This window comes from Kogia breviceps, chromosome 5, assembly GCF_026419965.1.
Source record: "Kogia breviceps isolate mKogBre1 chromosome 5, mKogBre1 haplotype 1, whole genome shotgun sequence".
Taxonomy (NCBI): domain Eukaryota; kingdom Metazoa; phylum Chordata; class Mammalia; order Artiodactyla; family Physeteridae; genus Kogia; species Kogia breviceps.
In genome coordinates this window covers 18924241-18942758 of record NC_081314.1, presented here as the reverse complement: position 1 = coordinate 18942758, position 18518 = coordinate 18924241, and the positions used below count along the sequence as shown (strand labels likewise).

General features: G+C 44.1%; 1 protein-coding gene across 1 annotated transcript in view; it reads left to right on the top strand.

Moving 5' to 3' along the window:
• EPHB1 (EPH receptor B1) overlaps positions 1–18518 on the top strand; it is a 431481-nt gene that overhangs the window by 376478 nt on the left and 36485 nt on the right. The window contains exon 12 of the mRNA XM_059064129.2: positions 7318–7533. Within this exon, the coding sequence (XP_058920112.1) occupies positions 7318–7533 (216 nt within the window). The remainder of the gene's footprint in view (positions 1–7317; positions 7534–18518) is intronic.

Genomic DNA, 18518 nt, shown 5'->3' with positions numbered 1-18518 from the left:
CTGGATAAGTGCTTGCTGGATGAGTAAGAGTGAATAGAGGAGGACGGAGAATGGCCATCGGTGTCACTGAAGAGACTGAAGAGACTTCCAGCCGCTGCTCTGTCCTGCGTGATTCACGCAGATGCCAGTGACCATCTCTGCCTCTTCCCCAGCAGAGCCGCCCTCCCAGACAGCTCTCTTTGTTCACAGTTCAGAGATAAAACAGGTTGCCCTTTTCTGATGCCTGGGCATCCCGGCCTCTGAGGAGGCGCTTCTGGGCAGGTCAGGGGAAGACTGTGTCACAGGCGTCCACAAGTCTTTCCTGGAGTTGATGGAGAACTGTGGCTTCCAACCACCTGCTGTAGAGGTGCAGGTCCCTGAAGGCCTATGGCCAGGAGATCTGTAAAGGACCATTGTCAGAACATGCCCACATGCAGCCACAGTGGAAGCATTTTCACTTCTGTGGGGCATTCCAGAGCTATTCAGAGAGGGGGTGAGTGAGCATGGCCGAGGTGCTCATGTCTGGAGGGTAGAAGCTGTCTGACCCCAGGCCGTGGAGGAAGGCCTGCCTCGGACCAAAGGGGCAGCTGGGCGGCCTGGGAGCAAGAGGGTGCTGGGAGCAGCATCAAAGAATGGGGCAGGACCTTCTGAGCAAGGGCTTCAGAGTAATGCTAAGTAGCCAGCTATGCATGTCACCAAAGCTACCAAACAGTAGCTATGGCTGAAGATCAAAGGACCCTTCGTAGAGTCTCATTGAAACAGTCATGGGGTGCCCTGTGCTGGGGACTGGGCCTATATTGATGAGAGACACATTGCTCTAATGCTGTGGAACAAATCACCCCAAGATTTTAGTGACTTAGCCCAACAACAATTTGGTTTGCTCACAAATCTGCAGTTTGGGTAGGCCTCGGTGGAGACCTCTCTGTTCCATGTGTTGTCAGCGGGAGCAGCTCAAGGGCCAAGGCCTAGAATCTTCAGAAGCCTCATTCATTCATCTGTCCCATGGTTGATGCTGGGTATCAGCTGGCATCTCTCCACCTGGCTGACTAGGGCTTCCTCACAGCAAGCTGGGTCCCAAGAACAAGCATCCCAAGAGTAGAAGGCAGAGGCTGTATCAGTTTTGTAACCTAGCCTGAAATGTCACACAGCATCCTTCAACCACATTGATGGGCCCACCCAGATTGAAGGGGAAGAAACATGCCCCACATCTTGATGGGGGACAGCAGCCTTCTTACACATAAGGGATGGGAGGTCCTGTTAGATCTATTTTAGAGAATACAACCTGCATAGATGCCTTCAAACCCCAGGACCTTAGTGCCCAAAGCTTCCAGCAATCATCTGCCTAGATTATACTTTTTGTTTCCGTACATGAAGTACAGAGCTATCACATAAAGAAGAACTGAAACCTTCCTGAGGAAGCCAGGGAAGCCTTCAAGGAAGAGAGAGAATTTCTCTGATATTGGAGAAGGAGGAATTTGCCAGACAGGTCAGGAATGGGCAGGTAGGCTCACAGAACAGCAGAGCTGTGTGTTCATAGGCCAAAGCCAGCGTGGCCTATTTGGTAATCTGTCAGCTGCTGCCCGGTGGCTCCAAAGCTAAGAAGCAGAGCTTAGGGGATGCAGTGTGGAAAGGGAGCTGAGGACTTGTCTAGAAGCTGCATTTGTACACACTGAAGCTACCTTTGCAGGGGGAGCACGCACTTTATGCCTCGTCTGGGTCGATAGGCAGTAGTGGCTTTTGTTTGGTGAGGTGGGGGACAGCTGATGTAGGTTATGGGCCCCACGTACTTTGCCTGGTACAGCCTCCTTGAAGGTGTGGGTTATGCTTTGTATTTTGAAACCCCAGCACCTAGCACACTGAGCACCAGGTCGAGGCTAGTTGAATGAAGAACCGTTTCTGGAGCAAAAGCGTTTGGGCATGGCAGGAGAGATGGAGCATACTGAATGTACACGGTCTCCTGTCCTCGTAGCCAGACCTCTCGTGGCAGCCAAATAAACGTGGATAGGAGGTAATGTTGGAAGAAAACGTATTTTCTGGAACCAGCCTCCGGACCTATCAGGAGTCATTTATTTCCTGCAAGCCACCTGTCTGTGCTTCACAGAGACCCTCAACGCGATCTGGAGACTGTGATCAGACTCTTTCCCTGGAACGCACAGGCGAACAGGAAGATTCATTCTCAGGAACCTGCGGAAAGTCAGAACCCCGCACCGCTGCTCTGCACACACCTGTTCCATTTTGGGGGCGCAGGACATGGGGGCAGGTTGGATGCCAGTTATTTTTCATGACAATGCGGCCCAGGCAGTGAGAGAAAAGCTAGGGGTGAGAGAAGTGCACAGGTAAATAGAGGGGAAAGGATGGCCAGAAGGGAGTGGCCAGAGCAGGCGGTGCTGGGAGCTGAGGGAAACGAAGCATGTCCGACTCCCCACCCGGCACGGAGGCAAGTAATCTATAAATCTAATTTCAGCCTCACTAGCAAACCCTGGAGCATAGCAGCATTAATTGGTGTATTTGCTGCTTGATAAAATTGAAAAGTGGGGCATCAGTTCCGTCCTGCAGGGTCCATCTTCTGGAGGTAGTATACTTTTAAGATCACCATTCAGAGAAGAAAGGAAAAAGGTTAGTCTTCAATTTGTGCACCTTCTTCCTCCTCGACCCTCCACTGGTCCTTTCACACCAGACATGGTGGCTTTGGAGAGTAACCACAACTCCAGCTCTGGATCGGTGTCTCAGAGGATCTGGGCATCGAGGGTCCAGGGAACACATCGGAAAGGACTTCTCACAGTCTGCTCACTCATTGCAGGACTCAGAATTCTTCACATTCTGGAGGGATTGGAAACACCATTATTCTTTAACCACACATTCAATAGGTTCATAGTTATCCATTTAAAAAAAAATGTCTGTGCCATGGGTTAGGTAGACTGCAAATCCATAATTAAATATTTCCTTCTTGGCACTCAGATTCAGGGGATTCAACCTGGTAGCTCTTCCATAATCTTCGGCACAAGCCCTGAAGCCCTCCTCAATGCCTTATGCCTTAGCCAAGAAGGTCGACCTGCTCCATAAGGCCTTCGTGGTTAAAGCTTGGCCTTGTGGCTACTGCTGGTTCATTCACAGATGGTCATAACTGGAAGACTCCTGGAAGTCACTGAGCAATGTCAAATGGGGGCATTTATCATTCATGGGATGCTCATTCATGGGCTGGAGCTAGAGGACAGCAAGCCAGTTGTCAGAAAGAGAACACCAGGTTGCAAGTTCTGAGACTGAGGCCCAGCTTTGGGCTCTGCTATGAGTCACCCTGTGGCCTTGAGCAAATCCGTTAAATCAATTTCCCAATCTATAAACTAAAGGCATTGAGCTGGATGATCTTGAAAGGGCTCTTTCAGGTAAAAAACCAAACCAAAACAAAACAAAACTATGATTCATTCTCTTCAAACAAATCAAATAGGGGTTTCATTTCCTGAAGTGGGTTTGTCGATGAAAGTTGAAATACCTAAATCCTTCCTGGCTAATAAAAGGGCCAGCAAGTGGCTTCAGTGAATTTGCAGAAAAGTAATTTCAGCAGAAAGCACTTCATGAAAGGAAGAAAGTTTAAATCACTTCACCCAGCCTGTATTTCTTCTACAAACTGTGTTTTTACCATGTGCTCAGCACAGAATCACATCCTTTCCCAAAGTCCTAAGAAATCTATTTTTCTTTTTCTGTCTTATTTATCTTTGTATACTGATGCTCATATCTCTGAAAGTTCTTTTTGGGGAGTTTATATCAATGAAGTGAACATAAAACAGCTGGACATGTCAGAAGATCTTAATATGTTTATATCTCTAAGTTTCCAAGATTATGGACACAACAGGTATGACTGTCTTATCATGATATCTGATTCTCCTGCAGATTCTAAAGAAAATGTGTTGTAGAGTCAGCATTTTCCAGTGGAAAAGGCACTGGACAGGAATTATAAAAGATTCAGATAAAGTAGCATATTTGTGGTACACATTTCTACTTTCTATTTCTATGGCCATGGCAGCCATCATTAATCAATCATAGAGCTTCTTCCTACAAAGCTTATACACAGACTTCTCCACACAACATTTGAGGCAGCCATTACCAATTGATCAAAGATGAAATGTAAATGGAGAAGCAATTTGCTGTTTGGACTTAGATTCTTGTTATAAGTTAGAATCACACAGAGTGATTTAAGGCTGATCACTTAAACTTTCTGGACTTCCTTTATCTTCTCTATAAAAACAATGTAATGTTGCCTGCCTTGCCTACTCCACAGGACTGGAGTTAAGGATGAAAACATATTCCATGAAGTATGACTTGCCATTCAAAGGCCAAGAAGGGAAGAAATCAGTTTGTAGATTAATTTCAGGCCTGCATTATTAGCTCCTACTACAGTTAGGGTGGGGATGATTATTAAAAATGCCAGACTGCTGAGTTCAGAATGCCCTGCGAACTAGGTTCTCTGAGGACAGTGATCCTAGGACGTCTGCCCCACACACCCAGGAAGCCAGGAGGAACCTGCAGTCCTCGTCCAAGGTGTCCTCCATCTCTCTCACCAGGCACCTGGGGTTCATGGGAGAGCTGATTTGTTAGACATTATGGCCTTGCTGATAATTCCAGCAGTCATTGCTGCTGTCTTAGTATTCACTGGGGCACTGAGCTAAGCCCTCCACATGTATCATCTCATTTAACTTTGAATCTCAAATCTCAGGAAGAATGGGCACTCTGTTCTTATTTTACAGATGTGGGAATCACTGCTCTGGAGGTTAAATAACTTGCCCAAGAGCATGCAGCCAGTGAGAGACAGAGCTCGGACCCACCATGGTCTGTCTGGCTCCAAAGCCTGAACTTTTCATCACTTCTTGCCCTTTGTCAACACCAGAATCTATAAGATGACTGATCTAAACATTCAAACAAATCAGAAAATGAAGCAGCTCAGTGAAGTCTTTAATGACTTAAAGTAGAAACATAGACACAAATCTGCAAAGGCTTTCAACACTGCTCTTGGCAAAGCTGCTTCCAACCAGCACCGGTGCCCTCCCCAACATCTGTCTACAAGTGGGCCTCTGTAGGGAGACAGTTATTTTTAACCACACTGTTGTCTCCACTTAGAGAGGAGAATGAACAAACTGAATTGAAAAAATCTGACCCTTGGGACTTGTGGCTGAACTATATTTTCTAACATACGGAAGTCGCATGACAACTTTCTGGGGAGGCAGATCCCCAGAGACCTACTTAGAGAAATGATGGTGCTCGGGAAATCTGGGCTAGCTTCTCAAGGAGGTGTGGAGTGAAGTTCATTAGCGAGCAAGATTTGCATCACTCACGGCACATCCAGCTCTGGCAGATGGGCAGCATGTGCTGAAAACCAATCAGTTTCCAAAAAGCAGCTCTGCACTTTCTTTTGGAGTTGGTTAGAAGCAAATATTGCAGACGAAGCATTCTGGGCAGATCGGGAGGTGGTTAAGGTTTGAGTGGGAACTTGGAGTATGTCAAACTCAGTGTGTTTGGGGGGGTCCTCCTTCTGGTGGGGGTTGGGGGCTCAGGAAGGAGTGGAGGGAGTGCCAGTTTGCTCCACTCCTTCAACTGAGCGAGGGGCATAACCAACCCTCGGGCTTGCAATCTTGCATGAGGAGCAAAGTCTTCAACAATTCATGCTATACCGTTGTTAGACTTTTCAATTGTTGGATTTTTTTTCCCTAATAAATAGTGTATTTTTATAACAGCTCTTTTCTTTTTCTTTACTTATTTTTGCATAGAAAATTACTTTTGCAGGAGCTCATGCATAAATGATGTGTTCCATACATGTCAGTGAGACAATGCATGTGAGTGCATCGGGCACCATCTCACAGACAGTAGATGCTCAATAAATAGGAACTCCTCACACTGTTTATGCTTCCTGCATTTCACAGGAGGACCCTGGAGCAGAGGGAGGGACTGCCTTGCCCAAGGTCTGTGCTCAGCAGTAACTGGACTAGCCCAGGGTGCCTCGCCTCCCCCCCCTCCCCCACTCAGAGCATCTCAATGCCTGGGACATGCTCCGCTTACGCAATACAACTCATAACCCTTTAGGGAGCAGCTGGGGCTGGACTGGTTGGGAAAACATGTTCTTGGAAGCATGGCCCAAGGTCCACTGATGTAACTAACCAGTGTGTGCAGAGCCCAGAGTCAGGGGCTTTGGGGAGGTGGTGGAAGGCACACATTCACTCACAGAAGAGCCTGTCCTCTAACCATGGAGGAGGGAGGGCATCCAGGTAAGAAACTGTGATTGGAGAGAAGGCAGCACTTCAGGTTGGCAGGAGGAGGGGCAGCGACAGTGTCCATTCACTGGGAGAGTCCACGAGCCAGACACGGTGTGTGCGCTTCTCCTGACCATCCAGCCCTCTGAGGCAGGTGTGTTATCCACTGTCGAGCAAGACACCGTAAACATTTAATTCTGGAAAGAAGAGATGTACCAGCCATTCATCCAGCATATGTTTATCGAGCTACATCTGTCTACTCAAACGTTCTCAGCACTGGGAATGCTATAGTGACTGCAAGAGGGACGGTTCTTGTCTCAAAGAGCTTAGTGTCAAGTAGCAGACACACACACACACACACACACACACACACACACAACTAAACCTTGGGATACATGCTAAGAAGGAAAAAAAGAGCATGCACTGAAGGATACTAGTAAGAAAGTGCTAATTATGTGTGGGGGAGGGGACTGGCTACAGAGACATCCTCTCTGAGGGAGTGACATTTAAGTGGAGACTTGAAGCAAGTAGGTGTTGATTGTGGGGAAAAAGACAGAGGGAACAGCATGTGTAAGGGCCCTGAGGCAGGAAGGGCTTGGCCAGGGAGAGGATTGAAAAGTCGCCAGTCACTGTGGCTTTAGCACAGGAGTGCAGGACAAAGTGGCATAAGGTGAGGCAGTAGCTGATCCCATGGGGCCCCGTGGGCCACGCTGAGGAGTTTGGCACTTTCCCTTAATGCAGTGGGAGGCCATTAGAGTGCTTCAGTGACGTGACCTGATTTCCCTCTTACGAGGATGGCTCTAGCTGCCCTTAGAGAATGGACTGGGACGGGGGAAGGTGGAGGGAGGCTGTTACAGGTGATGTATGATGATGAGTTGGTTAGAATGGTGGCAGTGAAGGTGGAGAGGAGTGGATGGCTTTGAGATGTAATTTGGAGATGAAATCCACAAGGCTTGGCAAGGAGAAGGCAGAGTGTTCAAGGAGAGGGAGGAGAATGGGAGTCGGAAGGGAGAAGAAGGCAGTGGGGCCCTGGCACCTCAGCTTCTGCTTAACCACTGAAGCCCATCTTGATCTGGTTGCCCTTGGTGTCTTATTACAGCAAAATGATGGACAGTTCACGGTGATCCAGCTGGTGGGGATGCTGAGGGGCATTGCCGCGGGCATGAAGTACCTGGCTGAGATGAACTACGTGCACCGGGATCTGGCTGCGAGGAACATTCTGGTCAACAGTAACCTGGTGTGCAAGGTGTCTGACTTTGGCCTTTCCCGCTACCTCCAGGATGACACCTCAGACCCCACCTACACCAGCTCCTTGGTGAGTCCTTCTGTGTCTCCTCGGGTCAAAGTATGACAGGGGTGAAAGGTGGCTGCTCATGGCAGGGACCCATGGCGGACCATACTGGGAGGGACTGGGACCAGAACTCATCTATCCACTGGGGGGAGCCAGGTGCTGCACGGACCATTCATCCAGGAGAAATTACAGTAGCTGTTTGTCCAGGCAAGCGTTGGGGCATAGGCTGTGAGAAAGGGTCGGTGTCTCCTCTGAAGCCATGCTGTTCCTGGCCCATGAAGAGGACATTTTGGAAAGGATGATTTGGGAGGAATCCAAACATTTGGACAGTGGCATTGGAGACAACTGTCAGCAGGGAGTGAGCTGCAGTTGGGTTGAGCACTGTGATACCAGGTAGTCTCCTGGTCCTCTTCTCTTTCTCTATCATTTCCAGAAAGCTTTAAGTACCATCTACATGATGAGTACTCTCAAATTAGTATTTCTTGCTCAGCTTCCCTCTCTACAGCCCAAGCAGTTTAATCAACTGTGTCCAGCTGCCTAGTTCACACAATTCCCTTTAGAACTTCCACAGGTCCAAAATACAGCTCTTGATTTACTCTCCAATTTCCCCTCCCCCATCTCTTCAATTCAGTGGTTGCACCATTCAACGAATGACTGAAACCTGGGAATCAGTCTTGAGTTCTCTCTGTGCCTCCCCATCCGGGTCCAATCCCTCAGCTACTCCTACAGGTTTCTCTAAAGTCTGTCCCTTTCTTCCCACTTCTGCTGTGCACCCACCTTATTTCTAAGCACCATTTTCTTTCACCTGGACTGTTACAGTAGCTTCCTAGTTGGTCTCCCTGGTTTCCTTTTGTCTTCTTACATCTATTCCCAACAACATCCAAAGTGATTGATCTTCCTACTTACCTACCTACCTATATTCCTTAAGCTTGCAGAAGCAATGCATAATTATCATAAAAATCAAAACAATACAGAGGAGAGGAAAGACTAACTCAGAACCTACAATTCCCTTGAAGCAAGGGTTGGTACATTTTTCCTAAGGTGACATATAGTAAATATTTTAGACTTTGCTGGCCAAGAGGCCAAATGAGTATATTATGCACATGATTATATAACCATTTAAAATGTAACCCTTTAAAAATGTATGAACACCACCCTTAGCCCATGGGCTGTAAAAAACCAGGTGACCTGTCAGATTTGGTACTTAGGCCATAGTTTACCAAGCCCTGTCCTGAAGCATCAGTTTCAACAATTAGATGTGTCTGCTTTCACGCTTTTCTCTGTGTTCAAAAATTTGAAAATTTTTGTTTTATAAAAATGGGATCATACTATGCCTGTTTCTCTGTGTCTTGTGTGTCTCTTGGGGATTCTTACTACAGGTGGCTGCTTTGAAAGTCTGTAAACGTTCACACTTCACTAGGGTTGTACAGTGCCCACCTTCCAACATCCTCACCAGCATTGAAAGTAATCGATATTTTAAAATGTGCTAATCCAAAGGTGAAAAATAATACCTCATTTTGTTTTAATTTGCATTTTCAACTGACTGCTGGAGATATTACTGTCTTTTTGCACAGTTACTGGGATTCATGTTTCTTCTTTTGTTAATTATCTGTACATGTATTTACCTATTTTTCTATTGGGTTATTTTCTTGTTTCTTAGAAATTTATAGGAATTCTTTTTATGTTAGAGATGTTAACCCTTTTCCTGCCATATATGATACAATTAATTCCTTCACCTTTTTCTGTACAAAAAAATACAATTCTTTTTTTTATTCAAAAGAATACAATTGTCCTTTTGATATTGTTTATGATATCCTTTGGCTTGCAAAAGTGGTTCATATTCATTTAGCCAAAAATATCTATCTTTTCCTCTACTTATTGGATTTTCTGGTTTATTCTAAAAGTTCTCAGGGTTATAAAATGCCTTTTGAAGGGGGTTGTCCTATATCTAAATAGTTAGTACACCTGAAATGTATTTATTTTTCCCAAGGTTTTAGTTTAAAAAATTTCAAGTGTACAGAGAACTTGATAGAATTTTACAAAAGACAGCCATATTCTCACCACATAGATTCTAGAATTAATATCTTGCTATATTTGCTTTATCATATAACTATTTAATCCCTCTGTCTATTCATCACTGCATCCTATTCTGTTGATGCATTTCCAGATAAGTTGCAGATATTAGTACACATCACCCCTAAATGCTTCAGCATACACATCTTTAATAAGAGTTAAATATTTGTTTATAGTTCTTTCCTTGATTAAGGTAAAATTTGCATATAAAGAAGTGCACAAATCGTAAGTGTACACTTACAGAGTTTTAACAAATGCATGCAACGGTGTGACCCAAAATCCTATCAAGATAAAGAACATTGTCATCATACCAGGAAGTTCCCTCATGTCCCTCCCCTGCCCCACACCCAGAGGCATCCACTGTTCTGATTTTTTTTCTACCATAGGTTTGTTTTGCCTGTTCTTGAACTTCACATAAGTGGAATCAGGATGCTCTTTGTGTCTGGCTGCTTTCTCTTAGCATTCTGTGTGTGAGATTCACTCCTATTGTTATGTGCAGAAGTAGTTTGTTCTTATTTACTGGAGCATTCCATTGTTTATTTATCCATTCTCTTGTTGATAGACACCAGGGCTATTCTCAAATATGTTTTTGAATATGTGTTAGGACATATATTCTTATGCTGTTTTCATACAGGTGAATAGATAATTATACCAACACCATTTATTGAAGATATTTTCCATATTTTATTGAATCACATGTCATCCTTGTCATATGTTAAGTTCCTTACATAAACTATGTTTTGATTCTCAAATCTGCTCCATTGATCATCTTAAATTCTTATGCCCAACCATATTGTTCTAATTATAGTAACTTTATCAGAAGTTTTACTATATGATTACAAGAATTTTAGCAAGAATTTTAGTGTTTGGATAAAGTAAGTTATTCTTCCTTCTTCTCTTAAAAAAAAATTCTTGGCTCTTTTCAAATATCTTTTTTTTTTTTCAATTTAAGATCACTTTGTCTGGTTCCAAAACATGCAGTGATACATATACACTCACATATGGATTTTGAATGCAATTCTACTCTACATTTGGAAAGACTAACATTTTAATGACCCCGAGTCACCTAAATTATAATGTGAGTCAAACATACAATCTCTATATGTCTTACATTGAAAGTTTCTTCAGTGAAATATTCCCCACATTACTTTCCTGCACACATTATTTAGATAATTTGCTGTGATTTTGTGTTGCTTCTAAATGATGAAGCTTATAAACTAAACCTAACAGCTTTCAGGATCCTTCACATTTTATCATATTATTCTTCCATGTTTTGCCTTTTATTCAAAATAGAGAAAATTATCATGTTTGCTGATTAAACTATTGATATTTCTAAAAATGCAATTTATTCACATGAAAAATATTTATTGATCATCTTCTATGTACCAATCCTGGGCTACAAGCTAGAGGCACAATTAGGATTGAAAAGAGACAGCATTACTATTCTCACATTACTCACATTCGAATGAGGAAAAGGAAGATTAATCAGACACATACACAAATAAGTGCATAATTGCCAGTTGAGATAAGAGCCACTGTGTTCTGTGAGAGCATGAAGAAAATAATAAATAAGAAAAATAGCCTGACTAGATCTAAGGGAATTAAAGAGGGCTTCCAGAGCAGGAGATGGTGCTCTAGCAGAGATTTGAAGAATAAGTCACCCAAATGAATGGGGCAGGTTAGAGCACTGAGAAACATAAGCAGCACATACAAAGGCTCTGTGTCAAGAGGAAAGGTGGAATTTTAGAGGATCTGAGAGAGGACTTCTGTGCTTGGCATTTGGAGAAAGAAGAGAAAGCGACCAAGGAGGTCAGCAGTAGTTACATCGGGCAGGGCCTCCTAGAGGCTTGTGATGGAATTTACCTTCTTAGAGCAATGAGAATTCATTCAAGCGCTCTGTGTTGGGTGGGGGTGGGTGGTGGGAGGGGTGTACACAGATGCACACACATGACCCAAAGGTGATGAATTTGCATTTTAGAAAAATATCCTGGTTTTTCTCTTGCTTTTCCTTTCCAATATCTTCCCTCCCTTTATAAACAAAACAAACAAAAAACTTTCTTGGCTTTCTTCCTTCTTTCTTTCATCCAAAAGTCATTTGGCAAGCCCAATCAAGGTAGATGTTCTGATCTAGAGAGGCAAGCTCTAGCAGGGATCAGGACCCATGGGTGATGGGGCTGGAAGGTCAGCACTATTGGAAGATTAGCTATAGACAGGGATATTGAGAAATATATTGGAGACAATGGGAGCTTTTGGTAAAGGAGGTACAAATATGGAAAGCATGAAAGCTAGAATGAAGTATGTGATGTTGAATTGGAATTGGAGGTATCTGTGAGAACTTGTGGTTTTCAATATATAAGGAGATAGAGAAATAAATAAGAACTGAGAGTGCCTGTACACAATGGTACCTGTGTAGCAAAAAGTACACCTGGCACTCATATCTTGGACTCTGTATTCTCTTCGATACTAAAAGCACCCAGAACTCATTAGAGAAATGGCCCCTTCCAGGGCCTAGGCGGGAGAAGTATTAGATGAGCCCAGTACACCTTTATGTGCCAGAAAGTACTCAAAGAATGATGGGAATATGTCAAAGGTACACAATACCCAGCTTAAAGGGCTTCCCAATGTCCAAATATAGTATAAAATGAACCTCAAAATATATACTGATGGTAACAGATTATAACCTATTGAATAAGATAGTAACTATGGAGTCCACACTGATATGAATATGAATGAATAAATAAGAGAAGATAAAGCTTTTCCCAGTAGTAGAAAGAATGGTGTTTTTAGAAAAATCACTATTTGGTGACCATCAGATTAATAGTTAAGAAACGTGTTAATACTTGGGGTGAAATGAGAGAGAATGGGGACTTTACATAGCCTCCAAGTATTTCCCCCAAAATATTAATTACAAAAGTAACTTTACAGAGAAGTCTGGTAATACCATCTGAATCAAAGATTAGAATTCACACCACCAATAACAGACATTGTGTGCCACTGAGAGTATGCAGTGAAAGAACATAGCATTTCAGATACTCTGTTCAAAATGTATAACTTGGATCTTATCATGAGGAAAAATCAGACTAATTAAAATTAAGATACATTCTATTAAATGCCTAAACTATGATCTTAAAATTTCAAGGTCATGGGGCTTCCCTGGTGTCGCAGTGGTTGAGAATCCGCCTGCCGATGCAGGGGACACGGGTCCGTGCCCCGGTCCGGGAAGATCTCACATGCCGCAGAGCGGCTGTGCCCGTGAGCCATGGCCGCTGGGCCTGCGTGTCGGGAGCCTGTGCTCCGCAAAGGGAGAGGCCACAACAGTGAGAGGCCCACGTACTGCAAAAAAAAAAAAAAAATTTCAAGGTCATGAAAGTTAAGCAGACCACCAACTGTTCCAGATTGAAGGGCATTAGAGAGACATGATAACTGGGTAATATTTACATATGATCCCTAAGAGGGCATTTCTGTGACAGTTGTTAAGAATTTGAATGGAGTATCTGGATGAGGAGTGTATAGGCATTCTTTGTAGTATTCTTGAAACTTTTCTAGACATTGAAACTGTCTCAGAATAAAATGTTTTTTTAAAAACATTTACCCTGGCTGAAGTGTAGAGGACAGATGGGGGAGGCAACAGTAAAAGTAAGATGTGACAGGAGGCCATGGGCAGTGGGAATGAATGAAGCCCAGGGGGATCAGGGGAGAAATGTGGAAAAGACCTGAGAGTGGATGATGCTTATGGATGAGGGTAACAGAGGTCCAAGGATGACACCTGGTATCTGGACTGTGTCTCTGGATGGATGATGGTGCCATTCCCTGAGAATGGGGATTATGGAAAGGAACTGGTTGGAGGAATAGGAGGATTGGGAGTAAATTGTGGGTTTAGTTTAAAGCAGAGTCTCTCAAATTTTGGTGAGTATCAGGTTTACCTGGAGAGCTAATAAGGAACACAAAGGAACAGACTCATGAAGTTGAATACAGTCTGGGCCTTGGCATTTTCACCAAGATTTCCCAGATGATTCTGTTACAAAATTTGTAAGACACTTGTTTAGAATATTTTGACTTTTATGTGCTGGTAAGATATCTAAGTAGAGCTGCTGAATACGCAGCTGGAAATCTGGGTTTGGAGCATGGACGAGAAGTCCAAATGATGATGTGTATTTAGGAGTCATCAGCATAAAGACAAGAATCAAAACAGGGGCCATAAATGTACTTGACTTGGAAGAGATAGAGTGGGCAAAGGACCTCATTCTGAGAATGAAGAAGCCCAATACTGACCAATACAGATGTCTGTAAAACAGGAAGCATGGATGTCCAACTGTCCCTTTCCTCCAAAGGGGCAATTACTAAGAATTTGCTGTAAATCCTACCCCCTCACGTTGCAGAGCAGGGATCGAGGCCCAGCATGGTCAAATGAGTTACTCAGTTACATAGGTTGCCAGTGCAGCTTTGGCCCTTCAGTTCAGGTTTTCAGACTCTGAGTCCAGTGCTCGGGACACCATGGCTTCCTCTCTGGCCCCACAGTGTGTCAGACTCCCTGATCAACTTGGGTCAGTTGTGATATCACAGAAAGCCTATTTCTCTTTCTTTCTTTCCCCTTTTCTTCCCCAAAATCCAGCAAAGGATTGTCATCTTGGCCAAATGGTTCTGCTGGCCTTTGGGCGATACACACAGAGGTCAGGCCATATTGCATCGCCCCCACCCCATCTTCAGGCAGAGGTAGGCAGGCTGTTAACTTTCATTTATTTATTGATTTCTTTTCAGCTCTACTTCTTTACATTTTTTTAAATGATTACTCTAGGATTTATATATATAAATACAAATATAAATATAAATAGTGACTTTCTCTGTTTGCTTTCAAGATTTTCTCATTATCTTTGGTTTTTAGCTTGACTATGATGTGCCTGGTCATGCTTTTTTCCCCTAATTTATCTTGTTTGAGATTCTCTCAGGTTCTTAAATCTGTAAATTTATGTCTTTTACTATTATTGGGGAATTTTTCAGCCACAATTCTTCAAATATTATTTCCTGTCCCCTTTTCCCTGTTTCTAGGACTACAATTACCCATGTGTAAAACTTGTGAAATTGTCCCACAGGTTCCTGAGGCTCTGTTCATTACTTTCCCCATTTTTTCTTCTCCCTTTCTCAGATCTATCTTTAAATTCATTGACTCTTTCATTTGCTATCTCCATTCTTCTAAGAAAAGGCCCTCAAGAGACTTTTTCTTTTGATAATGCATTTTTTAGCTCTATACTTTCTTATGAATCTTTCTTTTATACTTTCCAATTCTCAGCTGAGATGCCTTACTTTTTTATTCATCATAAGCATATTTTTCTTTACCCCGTTGATCATAGCCATAATAGCTGCTATTGTAAGTCTGGGTCATCCTGGGATTGGCATCTTTTTTCCAATGAAAATGGATCACATTTCCCTGGCTCTTTGTATGTCTAGTAGTTTTGGATTACATGTGTTGTGAGTGCTGTATATGTGATGTAGAGACTCTGAATTCTATTACACTGATCCAAAGAGTGTTGCTCTTTTTGATTTAGCAGGAAATTAACATGTTATACTCAACCTGCAGACTCTGTCATGTATGCAGTGGGCAAGAGCTCAAATTTCAGTTCCTGTGGTTTTCAATCTGTGTTATACTTGCATGGTTTAGGAGTCAGCCAGAGAAATGGCAAAAGTTTATACCCAGAATTTGGAATCCCATTTCCCTGGTTCTCTTATGTTCAGGGATTCTTTCCCAACTCTCCAGCATTCCTGATTATCCAGGACTCCTTCACTTGGTTTCTCCTGCCAGAAAGATGGTAGGTTTTCCCACTAGAGTGTTAGCCTTTGGGTGGACAGCTGCCCCCAGGGCAAAACTGCAAAAAGTAAAACTCACCTCATGCTGCTCAGTTTCTGGAACTTTCAGGTAGTTTTTCCTTTCTTTTCTTTCTTGTTTCCTTTTCTCTTCTCTTGTATTTTGTTGTTATTTGCTGGAGAGTCCGTTTGTTAGAAGCATACTCCTCCACACCAAAAGTGGAACCTTCAGCTTATTACCATAATCAGCAGGTCCGTAAGACAGCCCTTAGGCCTGCTGTAGTCCATCTTAAGCTCCTTATTCATGCAGTTCTTTCAAGATCTTTTAAACATCGTCACCTTCTAATACAGCTTGTTTTACTTTATAGGTAGAGACCTCAGTCATAGCTATTAAAGTTTTCTAGTTTTTCCTAGTAGGCCCTCAGTCTTCATCTCTTATTCTGTCTTAATTCTCCACCATGCTTCCCCCAGGTCTTCCTTCTCTATTTTAAATTGCTATTTCTAGCCCCAAGAGCATTTCCTTCCCATCAGGCTCCTGGAATAATGAACAGATAGAATTTGCTCCTTTGTGCTTTTCTATGACTGGAATAAACCCATGAAAATAAGGAGGAGTTCTGAACTGCTCCTAACATTCCAGAGAGACAGACCAGTGAGCTGGGCTGGGCTCTAATACCTGTACAATTTATATAACTTTCTTTTTGGCAGGTGAATTTCTGAATACTGTTATGGGTGTTCAAAATAACATTTCTACGTGTCTGCTCAAGCTGCTCTAACAAAATATCATAGGCTAGGTGGCTTAAATAACAGACATTTATTTCTCACAGTTCTGTAGAAACTGGAGGCTGGGAAGTCCAAGATCAATGTGCTGGCAAATTTAGTTCTTGGTTGGAGCTCTCTTACTGGCTTGCAGATGGTCGCCTTCTTGTTGGGTGCTCAGATGGCAGAGAGAGATAGAGACAGAGAGAGAGGCAGAGACAGAGACAGAGAGAGCAATAGCTCTGGTCTCTTTTCCTCTTCCTGTAAAGACACTAATCCCATCATGGGGGCCCCACCCTCATGACCTCCTCTAAACCCAATTACCTCCCAAAGGCCCAACCTCCAAACTGGGGATTAGGGCTTCAACGTATGAATTTTGAAAGGACACCCTCATTCAATCCATAACACTGTGCTTGTGTTAAAGACCAGTGCTCAGTGTTTGACTTCACAGGTAACATTCTGCTTATTACTGGCCCTGTCTCCTGTTACCAAGGGAAAAAAAGGCACACATATCAGGGAAAGTGCCACATCTTTGTTTAACTCTGCATTTGGGGCTCACATACACATTCACAAACCTGACCTTAGCCCTTTCTCAGCTCACACCGGTGGACAGAGCCCCAACAGGGTCCCACAAACCCTCTCTACATGGCAGCTTTCTGCTGGTTCAGTCAAAAGCTCTGCTCCGGCATGCCTTGCTTTCTTTTCTGATCAGTAGGAAGAGGCCCCATCCGGCCCCTTTGTGAGCAAAATCTTTGCTTCTTCGTATTCAGCCAGGTTCCTTCTGCTAAAGTAGTGTCAACTTTCCCATCCTTCAAAGCCCCAGGCTTTCTCTCTAAGAAGTCTCTGGCCTTGCCCATGCCTTCCCTCAACGCTGCTCCTGGCAGACCTCCGTATTTTATCCTGAAGTGCACTCTGTCTCAAGGTGCCTCTGATATCCCCCAGCCCCTTCCCCTTTGGTTCTCCTGCCTCTCAGCCCTCCTGTCTCAGTCCCTGGCTCCTCCAACACCCGGTGTTTTTCTGGTGTTTCTGCGTTTCTGAGGCTCCCTTCCTTCCAAGCCTGCCAGGGCCTCCCTCCTCTTTGTTTTCTCTGTTCTAATGTCTGCTGATGTTCCCTGCCCACTCTGTCCCCCTCTGGGGAACCTCAAATAGAGCTGCTTCTTGGGCATCTACCCCTCCTGGCGGGAAGCAGAAGCCATTTTCTCAGGCAATTCGCCAGCCGCTCCTTGTCCTGCCTTGATCTCTGTGCCTGCCCAGCTCTCCCTCACATACTGTCCTCACTTCCCTCAATGACTGCCTGGACCAGCTCCGGGACAGCTCAGCTGGTCCTTCCTCTAGAATCTGCCCCATCTGCATTAGACTCATTTCTTGAGCTGCCCCAGGGGCACTGGACACGGAGGGTCCACCCTCCCCATGGGACAAGGGTCAGACTGTCCCGCAGGGACATCTCTGTGAGAACCTGTCCCATTGGCTTGTCCTGAACCTGCCGGGGAAACCAGGCATGCCCTGCACATGCTCTGAAGAGGCCCTTGTTCCCCTGTGATGAATTTCACTCATCCTGTCACCATGGAGTCAGGACCCTCTCTCATCCTCCCCCATTATTCCCATGAATTATTGTCTCAGCTGCAGCCTCCAATCTCACCATGTTTCTGGGAGAGAGCATCCATTCTAGCCACGATCGATTCCCTGCTGAAGTCTCCAGGGCCTTTCCTTTCACAAAAAAATTGACCTTTATTCCATGATATTATGCTGCCCATGTCTTCAGCAATGTGGGCTGGGAAGGTGGCAAAAAGATCCCTTCTAGAACTGTCTCCCACTCTGGGGTAGCAAAATAGTTCTTTGAACATGGTAGGAAGATGCAGGATTTAGTTTCAAACTATGCTCTATAAATTTGGCCTTTGGTCTTCTCATCCATAAGATGGGATTTAGAAGAATTGTCAGATTCATATATCCCCCTGTGATAAACTGGAAACAACCCCTAAGTTAGGTCCTGCCCTGGTTGCAGTGTCTGTGATTGTTGTGGGTGCTGCTTCAAGTGCAACCCAGGCTCTCAGAATCCATACGCCACAGCGAGAGACACCCAGATATACATTTTCAAGGCTAACTGGTAAAAACGATTGTGACTTTCCCTCTTCCTACTCACTCCAAAACAGAAAACAATGAAGCAGAGAGCTTCCAGAAGCCCAGGATATTTTGATATTCACAAAAGAAAACAGGGCCCTCATGACAGGATCCCCATGGAAGAATTTTGAAGAAGACTTCTCAGGAGAGAAGAGGGGAAAAGGCAGTTAAGATTATTGTGTCTAGGGAATTCCCTGGTGGTCCAGTGGTTAAGACTCGGGGCTTTCACTGCAGTGGGTCGGGTTCGATACCTGGACCGAGGA